The 19,154-nt window shown below is 34.9% G+C and overlaps 1 protein-coding gene across 3 annotated transcripts; it reads left to right on the plus strand.

Moving 5' to 3' along the window:
- Window positions 1-1,347: 1,347 nt before the first annotated feature.
- Window positions 1,348-11,487, plus strand: LOC124416380 (protein bicaudal D). Of its 3 annotated transcripts, none has more exons than XM_046897379.1 (8): window positions 1,348-1,901; window positions 4,759-4,899; window positions 4,989-5,822; window positions 5,937-6,083; window positions 6,411-6,443; window positions 7,385-7,799; window positions 8,513-8,761; window positions 10,341-11,487. In XM_046897379.1, the coding sequence occupies exons 1-8, from the start codon at window positions 1,692-1,694 to the stop codon at window positions 10,619-10,621; spliced, it is 2,310 nt and encodes a 769-aa protein (XP_046753335.1). In that variant the 5' UTR covers window positions 1,348-1,691; the 3' UTR covers window positions 10,622-11,487. The 3 variants fall into 3 exon arrangements, with proteins under 3 accessions (XP_046753335.1, XP_046753337.1, XP_046753336.1); XM_046897381.1 differs by lacking the exon at window positions 10,341-11,487 and adding an exon at window positions 9,345-9,821; XM_046897380.1 differs by lacking the exon at window positions 6,411-6,443.
- The last annotated feature ends 7,667 nt before the right edge of the window (window positions 11,488-19,154 follow it).

Here is a 19,154-nt window from a genome sequence, read left to right on the forward strand (position 1 = left end):
GTACATGGCCAAAACAAATTCATTTCCACAGGTATGCTAATTTTGCATCTAAATAAATCATATTACTTAGATGCTGTAACATACCTAAGCTTGAAGGTCTTCAAGAATGAACACGATTTTGTTTTTTTATTTGAAAAATATATTGCTAGTTATTTGATGGGATCAACTGAAGAACGATCTGCGTATTAAAATGCATATTCTATTTGCACACATAATTATGAAAATGTGCAAAAAAATATATATTTCTTCAAACATAATACAATCCAAACTACAATTTTGAGAAATTTATAATCGTTGAAATTTTTGTACAAAATTTATTATCCGCAGTGTAGTGATCAAAGAATTCCGCGAAATAAAGTGTCGCGTCACAGGGTTTCCCGCCAATACAGGAGTGATAATAAAACTAAGTCCCTCGATAATAATTATAGGTAACACTATCCCAGTTAAATGAAGCAAAAATCCCAAAAAAAGAAGGAACAAACTCTTAATAATGTATAAAATATTATGTGTCGATATCCTCCGCGTTGTAGAAATAATATATATGTAAATAAAAACTGCAACCTAGGCATCTTCTAGGCACATAGGAAAACCAAACAAAAGGAAACAAAAACGACAATGTGTATAATCATTATTTTGAGTCTCAGACATACTTCTCACAGCTATGAAACGTAAATTTAAATCAATAAAACTAATTGCAATTACAATTTTTCCGTTTCTTCTTCTTTTTCTATTTGAAATAAACTAAAAATCCCGCCAATGAACCTGCAGTCAAGTTTTAACGCGCGTCATACAAATCGAGCTAGTAAGCGACAATCCCAGTATATTTTTTCTCTCTCTCTCCGCACCCTGATTGGCTGAGCACCGTCCCTGCACCAATCACGGCGCAGATCGAGAGAGACGGAGTGCACTCGAATCGACTTTACCTAGTCACGTATGCGAATTGCGAACATTGTAGGATTCTACCGCGGCGATGGTTGCATCTGGTGACCGCACAAGGCGCTGAAAGCGTCTCTCGTCGGCGTTTAGAACTTCCGTATACCATACGGAGATGAAAGGATGATCTAATCGGCCGACGACGACACACCCACCCCTAAATGCCCGCTTGACCGAACTCTTTTTTTGCGCGGGGGTTGGGGGGTTTCCCGGGGTGCAACAACAGACCAGAAGTCTAGACGACGCAAATGGAGTGAGAAATATAGAACTGAGGTCAAATCCGATAAGGAGACAGGGGTACGAGATCGGGTCGGCTGAAAGTGCGATATGACAATTGGAAATCAATCGCTGAGTCGACTACCTTGGTTCAAGAGAGCTAGTTTCCGGTGGGAAGAAGAGACGGCGCTGATCCCGTCCGCCGTCGTCGTCGTCGGCAGTGAAATTTTCATAATCAAAGCGCAAAGTGGCGCAAAGCGAGGGCTGGTCTGCAGGTGTTGAATCGAAGTTAGCCCGCTGACCGCTGTCAAACGGCTGACGGTTCGCCGATGATAAAGTCAAATTGATAATAAACATACGCGAGTGACGACGACGACGACGAATCGAGCCGATTCGAGCGGGATATATGACAAGATAATGACCTCGCGGTCGGGCACTGCTGTTTGTTTAGAATTAATAACGCTCGGTTGCAGTTTGCGGTAACGGTTAAACACGACGATTCTCGATCGGAGAGGTGATCAGCAGTTTATATTCACGCCGAAATGGCTGCCGCTGACGGAGCCACGGCCGACGAACTCAGGGCCGAAATCGAGAGGCTATCGAGGGAACTTGATCTCGCCTCAACCGAGAAGATACAATCGGCCCAGTACGGACTCGCCCTTCTTGAGGAGAAATCAACCCTGCAGCAGAGGTGCGACAACCTCGAAACCCTCTATGAAAACGCCAGGCATGATCTCGAGATTACGCAAGAGGTTAGTATAACCCCGCGGCTTCGACACCGAGGCCCACCCACTTCCTTTACCGTACATACTGAACACTCGCCGATCCTTTTCTCTCTCTCTCTCTCTCTCTCTCTGTCTCTCTGTTCTTTTCGCTATCGGACCTTTCCCACCTCGCGAGGAACTAGTTTCTCTGATCTAAATACCGTATCGAGAATTGATCTACTCTGACGTGGGCGTCCGATAATTCATTCCGTCTTGCAATTGAGTAGATTACGTCTGGAATTTTGCTGCGAACACTATTTTTAACTCTTCAATTTCACTTCGCTCTATGTCAGATTCCTCTGTTTTGCTCTCCAACAGCTGCACGCTTAACGCATCGTTCCTCTTGTCTGATTCGCACTCTGTGCAACCCATGATGCAGATACGGATTTAAATATGTGTTCGACGCATGATAACTTTAGCGACGAATATATCGACACAAAAAATTTTGCTAAGCAATAGTTTATACGATGCGGTTGAAGTTGTTTCGATCGAATTTCATTGACGAGTATCACCTTGACTTGGGAACAATATTATACACTTCGAATTAAATTCGTCAAAACCAATTACAAATAAATTTTGAGAGCAATCGTATCGCCTTGAATACTAAATGCGTGTCATTCGATCAATTTCAGCGAGTCGATGCTGATTTTATTTGTGTTGAGTTAATGAATTCTTCCTAACGTTTCGTTGAAAAATACATTGGAGTTGTAAAAAATCTGTTCCCAAATAAAATCAGCAATAGTTGTCTCAAATTAGATTATTGTTTTGCTTTTGGGAGTAAAATAATAGTAGAGTAATGTGAATGATTAAGCGTTTTTCACGCTTATTGTTGGTTATCACTCTTCTGCTGTCTGATTGAAACATTATCTTAATCTAATCCGACACAACTTATAACTTCCATTTCATTCGTCAAATTCATATCACATATTTCATAATCCTTGTCACGTTTTTGATTTAACTGTAATTGCTTTCAGTATTTTTCTAATTTTAACACCATTTACTTTCACTCTACATTTCCATTCTTGACGTTACAATTATTATAGAGAATTTCAAGCAGCAATATCTAAAGAATCAAGTCCAAAACGAGCAAATATTCGTTTTTTTTTCCACTCTCTTGATCAGTGGGATGTAAAATTTCGTTTTGGTCTGATTTTGATGGAAAATTTGCTGAATACTCATTGTGAGGAATGGTAATTGAATAATAGTCAATGGGATTAGTCTGAGCCAGGCATTCAAAGGGTCAATAAATCAATCAAAGCCTTATTGCCTGACTTCATTTCAGAAATTAGAATCTATTCTCGGTTTTATTATCAGACTAGTCGGAACCTATTTGGCTAATTGAAGAGACAATAAATTTCATAAGAAATATTTCTACTTGTTTACTTGATCCTGTGAATAAAGGTGAATTTCTTGCTCTTCACTTTTTTTGTTCTCCACTTAATCCTTAGATAAAAATGAACTATGATCCATGATGTAATAATAATTTCCATACAACCCGGCAAACTTGAGTTGTGGATCGTTATTGCTAATGCTCGTCATGCGACCTTCAGGTAAAAACAGAATCGCCTACTCATTTCATTACGGTGACTCAGACTTGTGAAATTGTCTCTTGATTACCGTCTTCCTTAAAAATAATTTCAACAAAATTAAAACATTTAGATATTTTTGCTCCAACTATTGAATAGAATTCTGAACGGATCTTGACATTCTAGCAGTCCCAAAGATATACCCCGAATTTTATGAACAAATATCATTTTCTAGAAATTTTCCCGATCGTTTTTCATTCATTTTTGAACATCTGATCTCCTTTGCTTGGAACGATTATTCAAGTTTTATTTTTTCTCTACGTATTCAGAAACACTTGACTATCTTCTGAAAAAATGTTGAGAATTATTAGACAGAAAACATACAATACGAAAACTGTATGTATTATAAACAGTACTGTATAAATTTATCGAAACGTCTGTACTCAGTTGAAACACAAATAAAGAATTATTATTAATATCCTTGTTAGAACTCTTGTTTTGAAAAAATATTCATCTGCAATATATTGTCAATCAAGCAACGAAAGTACTTGGAAAATACATACTAGAAAATGGGATCTTTAATATTGGGAAAATCTTGATATATTGCTCACAATATTTTGCTCAATATCCTAAAATTGCGCTATTATTATTTGCCAAATAAGATGCAAAAAATCAACACACAAATGCCCGAAGGTAAATGTGTGAACTTCATTCTAGAAGATAACAGTTGTGGAATGAATCCCAGTGTTCTTGAACTTGGATAAAAAAATATTTCTATTCACATTTGACAGAAAATTAAATTTAGATCCCCCAGTCGAAAAATACACTTATGAAACTTATACTCAGTAGTTGGCTATCGACTCGTGTTTGAATATGAATAGTTATATAGCTAGAACACGTGGAGAATAAATTGGGGAAGGCTATTCGCTCAAAATACCCTCATATTCCAATATAAATAAGCAGCAGGTATTACGGGACTTGGATGTATACTTTGTGTGGGAAGGAAACAGATGTTTCATGTTTATACGTTCCTTGGTACCTAAGTTGAGTTAGGGTTGACTCTCGTGCCATACCAAAAGGCTCAGTTTTTGACTATTTTACGTAGTAGCTGGATCGTCTTTGATCCACACCGATAGTTTTGCAGTGTTCGTTGAGAGAGACTTGAAAGCATTAGTTAATCTTCCTTATACAATTCATTTGTAGAGCGTCTTTTTCACAAACCCCAGATTTAACATGGTATCGATATTTTCCACCGCCAAGTTAGCTTTGATTATACTCAGCAGACTTCTTTGATTATATTTCCTACTTGCTACTTTCAGGCTCTCGCAAAATTCCACACAACAACAAAGTTAACTACAAAAAGTGGCATCGAACAGGAAGAAAGTCTTCTCAGTGAAAGCGCAGCCCGAGAAACATCTCTACAGGTTCAGATACTTGAATTGGAAAATGAAACGAAATTGGTAAAGTATTATTATATATATATATAACAGAATTGATGACTTAAAAAAATGCTTATTAAAATAAAATATCGTTTTACTAATTTCAAAAGTTGCGACATGAGTTGGAGCGCGTTCAAGCTGAGCGAGATCATTCGCTGCAAGAACGCGAAGACGAGAGCAAGGATTACCATCATGCGGAATCTGAGAGAAAACAGCTCCGCGGAGAGCTCAAAGAGTGTAAATTCAGGGAGGCGAGACTTCTCCAGGATTATTCGGAGCTGGAGGAGGAAAACATATCCCTGCAAAAGCAGGTCTCGGTTCTAAGATCGAGTCAGGTTGAATTTGAAGGTGCTAAACACGAGATAAGGAGGCTCACGGAGGACGTCGACTTGCTGAACAGCCAAGTGGAGGAACTGACGAGTTTGAAAAAAATTGCTGAAAAACAGATGGAGGATGCACTGGAATCCTTACAGGCTGAGCGCGAAGCAAAATATGCCTTGAAAAAAGAACTGGATCAACGCATTAACAGCGAATCGATCTATAACCTTAGTAACTTGGCATATTCCATCAGAGGTATCACCGATGATCAAGCTATGTGCAGCGACGGTGAAGACGACTCTCCTGCCTTGAGGAGAATCGTCGCAGACTTGAAACAAGAACCTGGTACACCAGTAGATGGAAAGCAGGTCGATTTGTTCTCAGAGATTCATCTTAACGAGCTTAAGAAGCTGGAGAAACAACTTGAGCAAGCCGAAAGCGACAAGGCACTGCTTACTCAGAATTTAAGGGAGTCTCAAGCCGCTGTCGAGAAAAGCCAAGGGGAACTGCAGTCCTTCGTTGCCAGGATTGTCCATCTCGCTGCACATGTACAATCTCTGCATCACCTTCACTCTAAATTGCCGAAGACGCAGAACGAGGAAACTGCATTGGATAAAATGACTCAGGTGAAGAAGGGACAATATTTCTAAGATTCTCTTAATAAAATTATCACACAAATTTGGCGTCATTTGAATAAGATATCGAAATAGTAGCGAATGAAAATTATCTCTTCGTTTCAGGCGATAGTGCAATATCATCAATGGAGCACGATGTCTGCACGCGAGGTAGAGCAACTTCAAAAAGATTTGGCCGATCTAGAAAAGGGTCTGACTATGTCGGATTCCACTCAGCAGCTCAGATCAGAGCTTACTAATCTTAAAAATAAGGTAAATTGCGATATGATTCTTACTAAAATTGACTTTTTTGAATAACAGTACGCAGTACCGTAGCAATACGTGTATTAAAGGATCTGCGGAATAAGCGAAAGATAAAATTTTGCTATCCAAGGAAATTTAATTCGTTGGGTTTATCTGACGCTAAGTTCTGGAAATAGCCGCATATGCACCAACGGTAAAAATGAAGGATTATGAACATGTACAATTTATTAATTTTAATTTCATCCGAATTTATCGATAAAGACAGAAACGTGGCTTCACGAAATTAGCATATCACATGTTTTCCACATGTATTTGAATGGGAACTTGGCATTTCAGATTCCTCCGTCAGAGCAGAGTCTCCGAAAAAAGGTTGGAGCGTGTGTCCCTGATGTATTTATTATATTCTTACTACACTCTCATTAATAATGACTTGTTTGGCTCCTCTAATGATTTGTTACGAATAGCTTTTTCAGTGTCCTAACTTCGCCTATGCTTATTTATAGTTACGTAATTTAACAGACCTGTTCATGATATGAGAACCATACTTTTGCAGCGAGCTTAGTCTCACGATGCAACAGCTATGGGTTTACTCAAAAAAACGATATGTTATCCATTCAAACAGTACACGTCAGAGTTTCTAAAATGCTAGGCAATTCCAGCGTTACTGCAAAATTGACTGTCCTAAAGAAGGCATATAAATATGCTCGTAAATCATTGCAGCCACATTTCTAAGATTGTCGATTGAGAACATTATAGTGGTACTGAAGAAATAAATTGATAGACGTATCATTTTTTAAGTAAATCCGAGTGTCACGTGAACCTAATCATGTTATGATATCGTACCTCTGCAAGACCAACAAATAAAATAAACTTGTACACTTTGTGGCAATACATGGATCAGTTTAAAGTGAAACAATGGAATACCTTGTCTCACCTCTTCGGGCGATGCTGCTTGACTATCAACTTGGAGGTCTCATTATCGTGATGTCTTGTATGATGTATGAATCGGGGTGGCATGCGTACAATGGTACAGCAAAGCATGAAAATTGGACAATTAAAGCAACCCGTTATCACTCTAATATGCCAATCGAAGGAAATCAATCCAGAAATAAATGGAATGTCGATAAACTGAAACTGTTCTAAACAGCATGAAAGTCGACTTTTCTATCATTCAAAAATGTCTCAGCTTATCAGTATGAAAATTGCTCGCTTATTATTCTGTCTCTGAAGATTCATGTATTGTCGCAGAGTCGGGATTTTGAAAATTGATAGAAATATGCTATAATATTGTATCGTTGTCTTCGTTACAGCTTTTAGACACCGAACACAAGAGTTTGGAGTTACAATCCGATATTTCAATCCTTTCCGAACTGGCGGCTGATGCAGGAAGCTCCCTCGATTCGGCTCAAAATGATCTTCAAACCATTTCTGACGAGTTGGCTCAATTGTATCATCATGTATGTACCGTCAATGGCGAAACACCATCCAGAGTTCTTCTTGACCATGAGAAGATCGTTCCTGAGAAGGAAAATGCCAAGATTGAACTCTTGAGAGCACGTTTGAAGACAGATGTTAAAATCAGAGATTTGGAAAGCCTTAGCGAGGCTAAGGAAATTGGTAAACATATCGAGACTGTTGGGGACCAAATCAAACATCTCAAAAATGCTGTCGAACACACAATCGAGCTTTCGAAAATCAAGGGAATGAGAGTGAATATGACGGAAGGTAAATTATTTAATTTTATTATTGGTTTGGTGACGCATGTTTTATACTAACTAACCCATTAACTAATATCAATATTAATACGCACTAATAGTTTGTTGCCTCAAATGGCTTGATCCAATAAATACACATTTCACATAAATATGCGTTAAATTTATTTGCACGGAATAATTTGTTGATAATAGATAGTAGTAACAGCTCAGTTTTAAACTGTGCGACGTCACATTTTCAACTATGCACGCATTGTTTTGTCAGTTTGGTCATATTTTGAGAGTAATGTGAGGTGGTGCACTTTGAGAAATTTATCTCGAAACAAGGCATGCAATTTAGGTTCGAGTTTATCCACGAGATCAGTAGGATTCTGTTGGTCGATTCAGGAATTCTATATCATTTTCTTACACATGGGGATCCTATTTATCTGCATGATGGAGGCAGGGTATGCAATTTTGACTATTCCCACAGCGATGAATTTTTTTTCGGTAGTTTAGCTAAGAGGTTTCGTTGAAATGTTGTTTTAATCTGCTTATTTGAGCTTTCAGGAGTATGAAATATTATGTGCTTGGTATTTTGCACGCTTTTGAATTAGTCAGTTGATTTCGCTAATATGTAGCTGGATACTATAAATGTGAAAGTATTAGACTATTCTACTTTAACAACAAACAGTTTTCCCATTTATACTGAAATTAGTCTAAGAGTAATTATTTTTTCATTCACAGCCAATGATAGTAAAGAAGAAATTACCGATCTTCAAGAACAAGTGATTAAGTTGAAGGCACTTTTGTCAACGAAACGTGAACAGGTTGCGACACTTCGCACCGTTCTGAAGTCCAACAAAAATACAGCTGAAGTTGCTCTTACAAACTTGAAGAGCAAGTACGAGAATGAGAAGAGTATCGTCAGCGAGACAATGATGAAACTGAGAAACGAACTCCGACTCCTCAAAGAAGACGCTGCTACATTTTCAAGTAAGTTGGAACCTGATCTCTGACATTGTTTTACCCAATACTCACACTGCCTTTCGTTACCCTCGTACTCTGGCAATATATTAATTTTATATTAATACCAAAACACCTTGTTTCATGTTTATTGAATCCATAGAAAAAACATTGCGACGTCGCAGAAAAAAATTACTTCCGTCACTTTTTAACTTCGTGTAAATATTTCCCTCACTCATTATTCCCAAGAATCGAATGCTCCGTCTCTTTTTTCTCTAATTTATCTTTTTTTTAATCATATTTATTTCTTTTTATTCCTGCTCGTATGCATAATTTGCAGAGTACAATACTGCTAGGGCTTAGATAAATTGAAAATTTTTCTCGTATATTGCTTGTTCTTTCAATGTTTTTCGTTAGTATACATAGATTTTCGGCCAGTTTTGTTCTTTCTACTACTGCACATCTAAACCACGTACGATTGTTTGATTTCCAAAAAAAAAAAAAACAATAAACAAATTTTCTTAAATACATACCTATACCTAGCAATCAGTGAGATGCTTGATAGTAATATAAATTTTATTTGTTTTTTTTCCACTAACTTATATTAACACAGTATTAACAGACGTTTCTTTACTAATGCTAACTTGTACCTCGATAGATTTTATGGTCGCACTGGTCATGTGCTTTCGGCAATACTGTTACGCTACGTACTAGAGAATGCATAGTTTTGTCTCTGTTTCTTGGGTTTTAGTTTTTCTTACACAAGAGCATTCAAAGCAAAACTCATGCCGGAAACTTTTTTTTACTCATTGCGTGTGTGCGTGTGTGTGTGTATGAATGTGTGTACTATATGTACATATTAAAACCATCTGTGATTTGTCTGTTGACTTTATCGGTACCTGAAACTAACGTGATGGCAACATATTATACTTTTTTATATTTATCGTTACAAGGCTATAGTTGGAAAAAATTTTCACACTATAACGATATAATGTATTATGAATACAACCGTCACGTTTTTGAATAATTTATACTTAGTGTGTATAGACTTAGTATTTATGAGACGATTGCGTCGTAAACTTATATAAGTTCACAAACAATTTTTATATAAATATATTTTTTTAACTTTAAATGAAATTTGATCTGTTCGTACTTGAACGAAGTGCAAAATAATTTTCTAGCCGATTGAAAATTACATGATCTTATAGGTTTTTAGCTACCGCGACTAGTGATAACAGTTCCAAATAATATTAACGAGTACAATAAAAAGAATCGCTTAATCATTGCTTACATTTTTTACACTCTAATTGATTTCTCCGCTCTCTATAACTTACCGCTACATTGTTCTTCCCCCGCATGTGTTTGGTGATAGTTCAGAAATCATTACAGTCATCCATGACCATCGGTGTTCGCTTCATCCGAACATATCCCAAGAACCTGTACCTTCGATCCGTCTAGGAATCCCGGTTGAGTATTATTTCCATCCTTGTCTTTATAATATCTGTCTTCTCTCTAACTATTTTTTCTCTCTCTCTGACTCTCTCCCTCTCTCTTACTCACTCTCTCCTTCTTTCTCGTGTTTAAACCAACCTAACAATACACTTCTCAGGTTTACGAGCGATGTTTGCTGCGAGGTGCGAAGAGTACGTCACTCAAGTGGATGAATTGGAGCGTCAGCTGGCAGCTGATCAGGATGAAAAGAAGACGCTGAATCAACTGTTGCGGCTCGCCGTACAGCAAAAATTGGGTCTTACTCAAAGACTGGAAGAGTTAGAGGTAGACAGAGAGATGCGCAATGCCAGAAGACACGCGATCGGCGGAAATGGACGTGGCAAGACACGTTTTCCACCTCCGGCGAACCGCACCCATCAGAGTAGAGATTTTTTCTAGAAAATGAGAAAAATGTGGAGTAAGATATTTTGAGAGGTAATTAAATTCTGAAATTTTATTTTCATTCTCGACGAACTTTATCCCTTTTTTTTTTTTTTTTTTTTTTTTTCTTACAAAGCGGAGATTAACTTTATTGCAAACATATTTCTGCATCGTTTGACGAACGTTTTATCTGTGCTATTGTTGTTTACAATAGATAAACAGAAATATACACGTCGAGTTGTCGTATGTTTGTTTGATAGTGAAGACATTTTAGATTTCAAATGTTGCCAGAGAAATATTACGACTTTTTTTTTCTTGTACAATATGTAATATTTACATGAGAGAAAGTGTATCGTCAAACTTCATTGAAATATGGGAAGAATAGAGAATTATCTCCGCTTTGTAAAGTTCTCGAGCGAAAATATATCTTAGGATTTTTACTTTCCTCTTCATTGTATCTGCTCCATATTATTCGGTCCAATTTACACGTACGTCTTAATTCGATGTACTCGATGCTATTTTTGCGTCGCGCTGCGAATAACACTTTTTATAAAGGGACAACAACATTTAGTAGGTGAAAGACCTCCGCGTTGTGTGAATCTAGGAAGAAGTAAAGAGGAGAAAAGAGATTAAAGAGGAAAAGCAAACGCGCAGAAAATATACATCCTGATTATGCCTCTGATCTTTCATTAAAAAGTAAACCTTTTACCGGAACTCATATTTCGAAATTATACACTCCTCTAATCTAATTACTGAACCAAAATTCTGTTATTTATTCTCGTAGTTTGTTGTTATAATTTTTTTTATTTTGTTCTTATACACACTTTTACAAATTGACAAACGTTCGTTTCTTCTTCTTCTTCACGGAAGAGTTCAAACAGCAATAAAACGAAAATTTTACAAACGAATCGGTAGCTGTTTTGATTTATTGGTTTTACTGACGTTCTTGTTTTTTAATACAATTATGTTAACGTCGTCAGTAGGCAGTAGCAAAAATTACCAGCGGAAATCGTCGTACTTTTTAATGGAAATCACACCGTGTATTTCAATAGAGTAAGATTACCGTTTGTAGAGTAATACTAACGTCGCAGAGGGGGCCCATTAAAAATATATGATGTGCATCAAGCGTTGGTTAGTAGTAAACAAAGAATGAGAATATTTACAAAAAAATCATTGAATGACGTTAGAGAAAAATTCATAATCATATAATGTAATGAAATTGAGTAAACCGTATAAGTTCTACTTAAATTTAAACACAATAGCAGACAATATAACTCGATTATAGCGTTTTTAATCAAAGATAACTAGTTGAAAGAAAAAAGTAATTAATAATATACGTAGAAAAAAAAAAATGAAAGAAAACGAAAAAAATACACATCTGGAACTTAGAAAACGAATCGAATAATATATTACATAGTAGATGAAAATCATTCCAAATCGTCCCCTCGACTAAAGACTTTATCTTTTATTTCGAATAACTCACCCTATTACAAAAAGGTTGAGAACGAAAAAAAAAGTCGATAAAAAAAAAAATCGTATTTTCATTCTTACCTAGTAATTTTTATCTTGAGGCAATTATTTTTTGGTATATTCATGGCGTCAAGAATAATATTGACGGTTGAGGATGACGGGATTTTGCAATTTTTAAATACAGCTACTATTATATGTATACAATCCGTGGATTGCGATTGCGGGTAAAATCGTTTGTTCATTTATTTATTTTTATTTTTTTCTCATCATGTTAAAAATTTGTCCCGTCTTATCATGATGGTGAAAAAATTTTAGTATCGGCAGCTGCATTCCGCGGATTGTTGAAACGCGGCCTAAGTTAGGCGGCCGCCTGAAACCTAAATTCGGCAGCTGAATTAAATAACGTCTGTACTTTTTACGATTGATTTTTTTAATGTTATTAAGTATTGCATACATATAATCCCCGTTAAATAAAACTACCTAAGTCCTAGTTTTTATTTTGTATATTTAATTGAATTTTAATTGTATATTTAATATTATTTTCATGACACGTTTTCACTACTTACCGGAACGACCTTAATTAGAGGCCAATGAACTTACGGTACTTTACAATTAAATCATATACATATAACACACAGCGAAGTATTTTCTTTGTTATTCTTTCTTTTATCACTGCGTGCTTTAATTTTGCGAGAAATTTACTCGCTAGTATTCTTGAAGTGAATTAGTATTTATTTAAAGTATTCTTTATGCGACTAGACGTATTATAAAAGTGTCATGAAAATATTCTTTTATAAATTGCAATTATTTGCCAGATATATTATCGGTTGTAAAGACGGGAAAAAGATGAAAAAAAAAAACGAAGAAGTTGAAAAATAAAATTGTTGTGACAATATCGCGGTTTGAGACGTTTTTTAATAGATGCGCATAATACGGTGAATTCTATTATTAAAATGCGAAACTGTATACCGATGAATTTTTCTAACGATTTATTAATATATAGGTATATTTATGCAATTCCTTCCTTTATTCTTTTCTGTATTCTTTTATTGTTTATTTTATTTTTTCCTTCTTTTATTGTTAACAATTATTTATAACGGCGAAGGTAGTTGGTGTGCTCATTTGATTAGTGATTCTATTGTCACGATTAAATTATATGTATACATATATACACATCCGTTTCAATTCGATTTTCATTATGATCGGTTATAATGAATTATATTTATACATATATCTATAAGAGTGAAGTTTATAGAAAATATCTTGAATTATCATCGATATAATTAATCAATTGTTTTTTGTCTGTTCTATTTGTACTATATTATTATTATTATTATTATTATTATTATTATTATTATTATTATTATTATTATTATTATTATTATTATTATTATTATTATTATTACATTGCCTGTGTCGATACACTAATTTTGTCGCCAGACGTTGGAATACAGATTGTTTTTTTTGTTTCTTTTTTCTTTTCTTTTTTTTTTTTGTTAAATAAAATATTCTTTAACGAACATTCTTTTATTATTTCCTTATAATTTCCGTTTCGTATTACTTTTCAAGGCCTATTATAATTTGTATTTAGCGCGCTATCCCTAGTAATATTTATGAAAATTATTCATTCATTGATATATGGATGAAAATGCAAAAATCTTATGATAAAAAATGAACGCATCTTCAAACTCATTTTTTTTTTTTTTCATCTCGACTTATTAATATTTGCCATAAACTTGAATTATTGGTCAATTTCTTGTTGAAATTCTTGGACTGAATTAATTGTTTACTGTTGATTTTTTTCAGAATATTATTATCGTTGATTTGTTATTTTTAGTCATGTTCGTTGCACGCAATTTTTTTTTTTTAATATGATAATAAAAAAATATGTGCGATATCGAGAACCAGCCAAAGAGGCTTAACGTCTAGAGTCGAGTAAGAAAAGATTGAGGATAAAGAAAGCCATAGATGACTAAAATTAAATTTAAAAATGATAAAAAAAAAAGAAGAAAAAAAAAAAGTAACGAAATGAAAAATTTATTTTCTTTATAATTGATGGTGTTAAGACACAGGCTAAGCCATGTTGTATCCACGAACCGAGCCAGCCTCAGACCACCGTCCCTTCCCCCCGCTCACACCACCGCTAGGATATATTAATAATTTATCTGCTCGTCCTTTTTGCTCTTGAATAATACTAAGGAAAGAAGAAGAAAAAGAAGGAAACATCAGTCTGTTGTTATTAGTAATTAATTACTTAGTTATAGTTAAGACTCAACTCATGATGTGTAACGAAGTTCGATTTAAATGCGACTTTGCACGTCGTATGATGCAAAACTTACGTACATACATGTATATACATGCAAATTCGCACACTGTGGAAAAAGTTTTTATCGACTGGAAACGCGTTCTCTTAATTTTTCAGTTTTAATGAAACTGCAATATAAATTTTCTTCTATAAATTAAAGTAAAGAAAAAAAAAAAAAAAAAAAAAACTAACTCGAACAAAACAAACTAATTCACGCAAGTTTACCCCGAAATTGTTTTTTATTTTAACAAAATGACGGAAAATTTTTTCTAACAGTGCTTATATGTATAGAGCGTGATACAGAATGTAATATATTATACCTACTTCGAAACTAATCTGTCCTTATTGGTGAACATTTTGCGTCCTATGCAAAGTTCCTCAGCTACGTTTTGTTAGAAAGAGAAAACAGAAGTAAAGAAATACAAGAAAAGAGCAAATCAATACTTGATCGTCGTAAATATGCTCATGGTATGATCAGATACTTGGAAAATATGCGTAGATTCATTAATTTAAAAAAAAAATTGAAAATTTCTTCTATTTTCTTTTTACCACTTACACACCGTTTTTGTTTCGGAATAAATTACGTTCGATAAATGTGAGATTTTATTTCATTTTGCAATCAAATTTAGGAATTGATGAATTTTCGTTACGTAATTGTATGGTTCAATCTTGTAAACGATTACGTTGACTATGAAAACCAAACGAAGAAAGAAAGAAAGAAAAAGAACAAAAAAAATACCTACTGCGATGAAGTTTGGGGCAAATTGTTTTGGTACCCAGATAGTTTTTATTACTAGGGGTAATGTATTTGTATATTGACGACGGTGATTTACAGCTATAGTAAAAATAAAAAAGGAAAAAATGAAAAAAATGAATTGAAAAAATCGAGTTAATTTGCTCAAAGCTTCCAAGCTCTTATTGCGTCCTATACATCCGATTAAATGGAGAAAAAAACAACATTAACAACAAGTTATCCTTGCGGTGGTGTGTTTTGGTTTAGAATAATAATAGTAATAAATAACTATTGGATATTTATTAAAATATTAACTAATTGTAATGACAAGAGTAAAAAAAAAAAAAAAAAGAAGAAGAAAATAATGAGAAGAAAAAATTATCATTATTATTATTATTATTATCATCATTGAAAATAATAATTATTATGTAATAACGTATGTGTATCGCCTTGCAGGGCGTGACTGTGCCGCACTAGGAAGGTCCTTGCTGGTTATTTTATACATGCCAATAAGTAGTAGTTATTGTTTGTAAACAAAGTCAAAAACAAAAAAAAGAAAACCTTCACCGATCATTCATAATGGCAGGATTTTATAAGATTTTTTTCTCAATTTTCCTATCGAGTATTTCAAGCAATTCAATTGAAATTCCACGTATATATTTTCACGTTACGTTGGTGCTATCGGTATATACCTTCATACATCTAAAGATTACATTCGAGTAAAATATTTTTCGTTAAATTGTCGGCTGGAATTGAGCAGGTAATAAATTAGCAAATGACAATTAAACGATTTATTTCCGTAAATGAAATTAACTAAAATTTATTGGAAGATCAGCGTGGACCCGAAACTGTATATAATGTAAATGCACGTATTACATATTATAGCATTGTACTAAACTTCAACATGATGCATATAATTGATAATAATTGTCTAATCAATTTATCGATCCCATTATTAAGTAGAGAGTCCCTGTAATAATTTTCGACTACCTTTAACAGCGAACTACGATATATGGTAATTACATTACGTAAACAACGGTATAAAGTCGTTATACACTACTAACAGCCAAACTAGCTAATGTCTATAAATTCAGGTCATTATATTACGTAGATCTTGATTTTCTATACATACATACATACATACATACATACATAATTATATATTATACATAGATATACGATATAGATCGTATATTATATATTATATTATATATTCACTCGAACACCCAAATAGTGGAATTGTTACTGTAAACATATTTCGTAATTATAGATGTCCGGTTATTTTTAAAAACTGTTTTATCTATAGTTCAGACAGGAAGTCGATCTTAGTGATAACGTTTCTCTCATTAAATCGTAGAAATTATATACGTCCCGCATCAATAGTTTTAAAGAATTAATTTATTATTATTATTACTATTATTATTATTATTATTATTATTATTATATTGAAGATCATGTGCGTTGAAGTTTCATTTTGTAACATAAAATATAACCGTTTTTGTATCACAATTATTCATTTAAATGTGTAATATGTCAATTGATTTTCATTTGGAATGATGCTAGTGGTTTTTTACTTATCGCTGAATCAATTTCTTCATCCCTATATTGGAATTCAACATTTAAGTGTTACTTGCTAAAAACTATTTCTATTAAAAAAAAAACTGTCCCTGCTATAAAATATCGCTTTAATATTGTATCATATTTTCGGCTGTCAGATACCATAAACAAAAAATGTGCTGTAAATTTTCAAGATAAAATAGCGTGACAGTTTATGCTTGTGATTAGTTTTTCGACGTATTTCAATATTGTTTTGTGAAGATATTGGCTCACGCGAAGAGTACAACATGCGAATCGTCATTAATTTCGCTATCGCTGTTACGTACTGCTTACGGATCGTTTAATTAGAAGTCTAATTAGTCGAACCGAGGTCGTTCGGTGTAGCCGAGCGACTCGGCATTATCAGTATTACTACGTGCATTAGCAATGTCTAGTCATGTCTGTAACCAAATAATTTCCCTCGATCGATTCCTGCGCGCTATCCTTCCCATCCGTCGTCTGCTCGAGCTCTTTGAGAGATTTTCCCCATTTCGTTTCGGCTCCCGGGACTTGATAGGCTTGATCGTCTTTGCCAGCTTCTTCCAAGTTCGTTGCAGAGCTTCACGGTGGATGTACCTTGTGTATATTGGTAGAGGATATCGACTGGAAAATTATAATATTTAAGACGCGGTAGAAATGAAATTGCATTTCATATCTTTTTGCGCAAAGTACAACCGCTTTCTACGCGATACCAATTCTGAATACCATTCAAATGTTTCATTTCTCTCTTTCGCAGATTATTGATCTTATTATTATTATTATTATTATTATTATTATATTATAAGGTCTCTCTGAGCCAATTTTATTGGAACCGAAATTTCAGAGTTTCAGATTAAATCCTCTACTGCCAATACTGATCGTGATTTTTTTTCTGCTTTACATATTTGCATGCCTCTAAAGTTTAAGATGAACAGGAAAGATGAGTGAAAATATATTATTTGTAGAAAGATTTATTACGAGTTGGGCTGGAATTTCATGAGCAGCAAAAAGTAGTAGGAGCAGCGGCATTTCCCAACATCCAAGCATTCTGATCGGTTGACTAAAGTTAGGTTAGGTTAGTCAACCAATCAGTATGCTCGTATGGTGGGAAATTCTGCTGCTGCTGCTACGTTTTGCTGCTCATGAAATTCCAGTTTTACAGGCCCCTCATAGTTAGCTACACCACTCGATCGACTTGCGCGCGCTGCTCGCTCCTCAAATCGGCGAAAATTTCTGGAGTGGGGGTAGCGAGAAGCTCAGTTCTCTTCCAGCCGTGCAGCGTGCAAGTCGTCCTTAGCGCCGTGCGTTGCGAACGCGATTAATGCTTGAAGCTTCACGTAATGCCGTCAAATTCGCCGGTGAATTTTTACGGTACTTCGTGAATAACGACAAAAAATCTCACTGTTAGAATAACGCATGAATCGACTGTTCTTGTATTTTGCGTCGTGCGTTATACGTCGAATGCACCGATCGAATAAGTTTCTTCGATATTGCTAATTGAGTATAAATATTTAATTACTTTTAGAATACGGGAAATGTTTATTTTCTAAATTGGTGAAAAAATTGACCGAAATATGTGAATTACTGTTGTTACTCCGCGCAATTTGATAGATAAATGAGATTAAAACGAGTTAAGAATCCGCGCAAGTTTCGGTCATATAACTGCCGGTTTATTACTGGCACGTGGAGACACCTCGCTCTGCAAGAATATAGTTAAAAAAAGAGGGGAAAAAATCACAATGCACGGGGTGCAATTTGTTATTGTTTTTTAATGCTAGGGTGCAAAACGGTGCAGTTTATGCGCGAGAAAATATTCCCGCAGCTAAACTGTGCGTCATGGTGTTTAGCCGTAAATAACGCCGAGGTTTTTACCGTTATACAAATTTAATTACATATTCTTTTGCGTGCGAGGTGAAGGCAAAGTGTTGTACTTAAAGAGTAAAGCTCGCTGGTCGGCTTTCTGAACGGCTCGCGTGCTGTGTAGATGTGGATTTAATAATATGTAAAAGCGTTCGTGTAGAAAGCAGGAGAGCTTAGTCTATATTCTGAACGGCGAAATGTATGCAACTTTACAAAATTATACATACAACCTGACGGCTTGCGCCGTGAAACACTTTGAAAATATCGAACTTTTCAAGTGTTCTGAAAGTCGGGAATTTCATGAAAATTCAAATTCCTTTCTACAAAATCTCTGCGCCAATAAGATTCATCTTTTATAAACTTTTCATCCAACGCAGCCAATTTCGTATACGAATATGATTGATTCACTTTCTTTGTCTGCATATATTCTCGTCAGAAATTGCGGAGAATTTACAAATTGAAATTATAGTTATATCGTGCAATTATTTTGAGGAAAATAGTTTTTTTTTTCTTCGCTAAATTCTACGGACGGTCAATTCTTCTGCAATTTGGACAACGAAATGCATCGTGCACCTTTCTGACGCTTGTAAGACGATGCGAAATAGCAA

Source organism: Diprion similis, chromosome 2 (assembly GCF_021155765.1).
Source record: "Diprion similis isolate iyDipSimi1 chromosome 2, iyDipSimi1.1, whole genome shotgun sequence".
Taxonomy (NCBI): domain Eukaryota; kingdom Metazoa; phylum Arthropoda; class Insecta; order Hymenoptera; family Diprionidae; genus Diprion; species Diprion similis.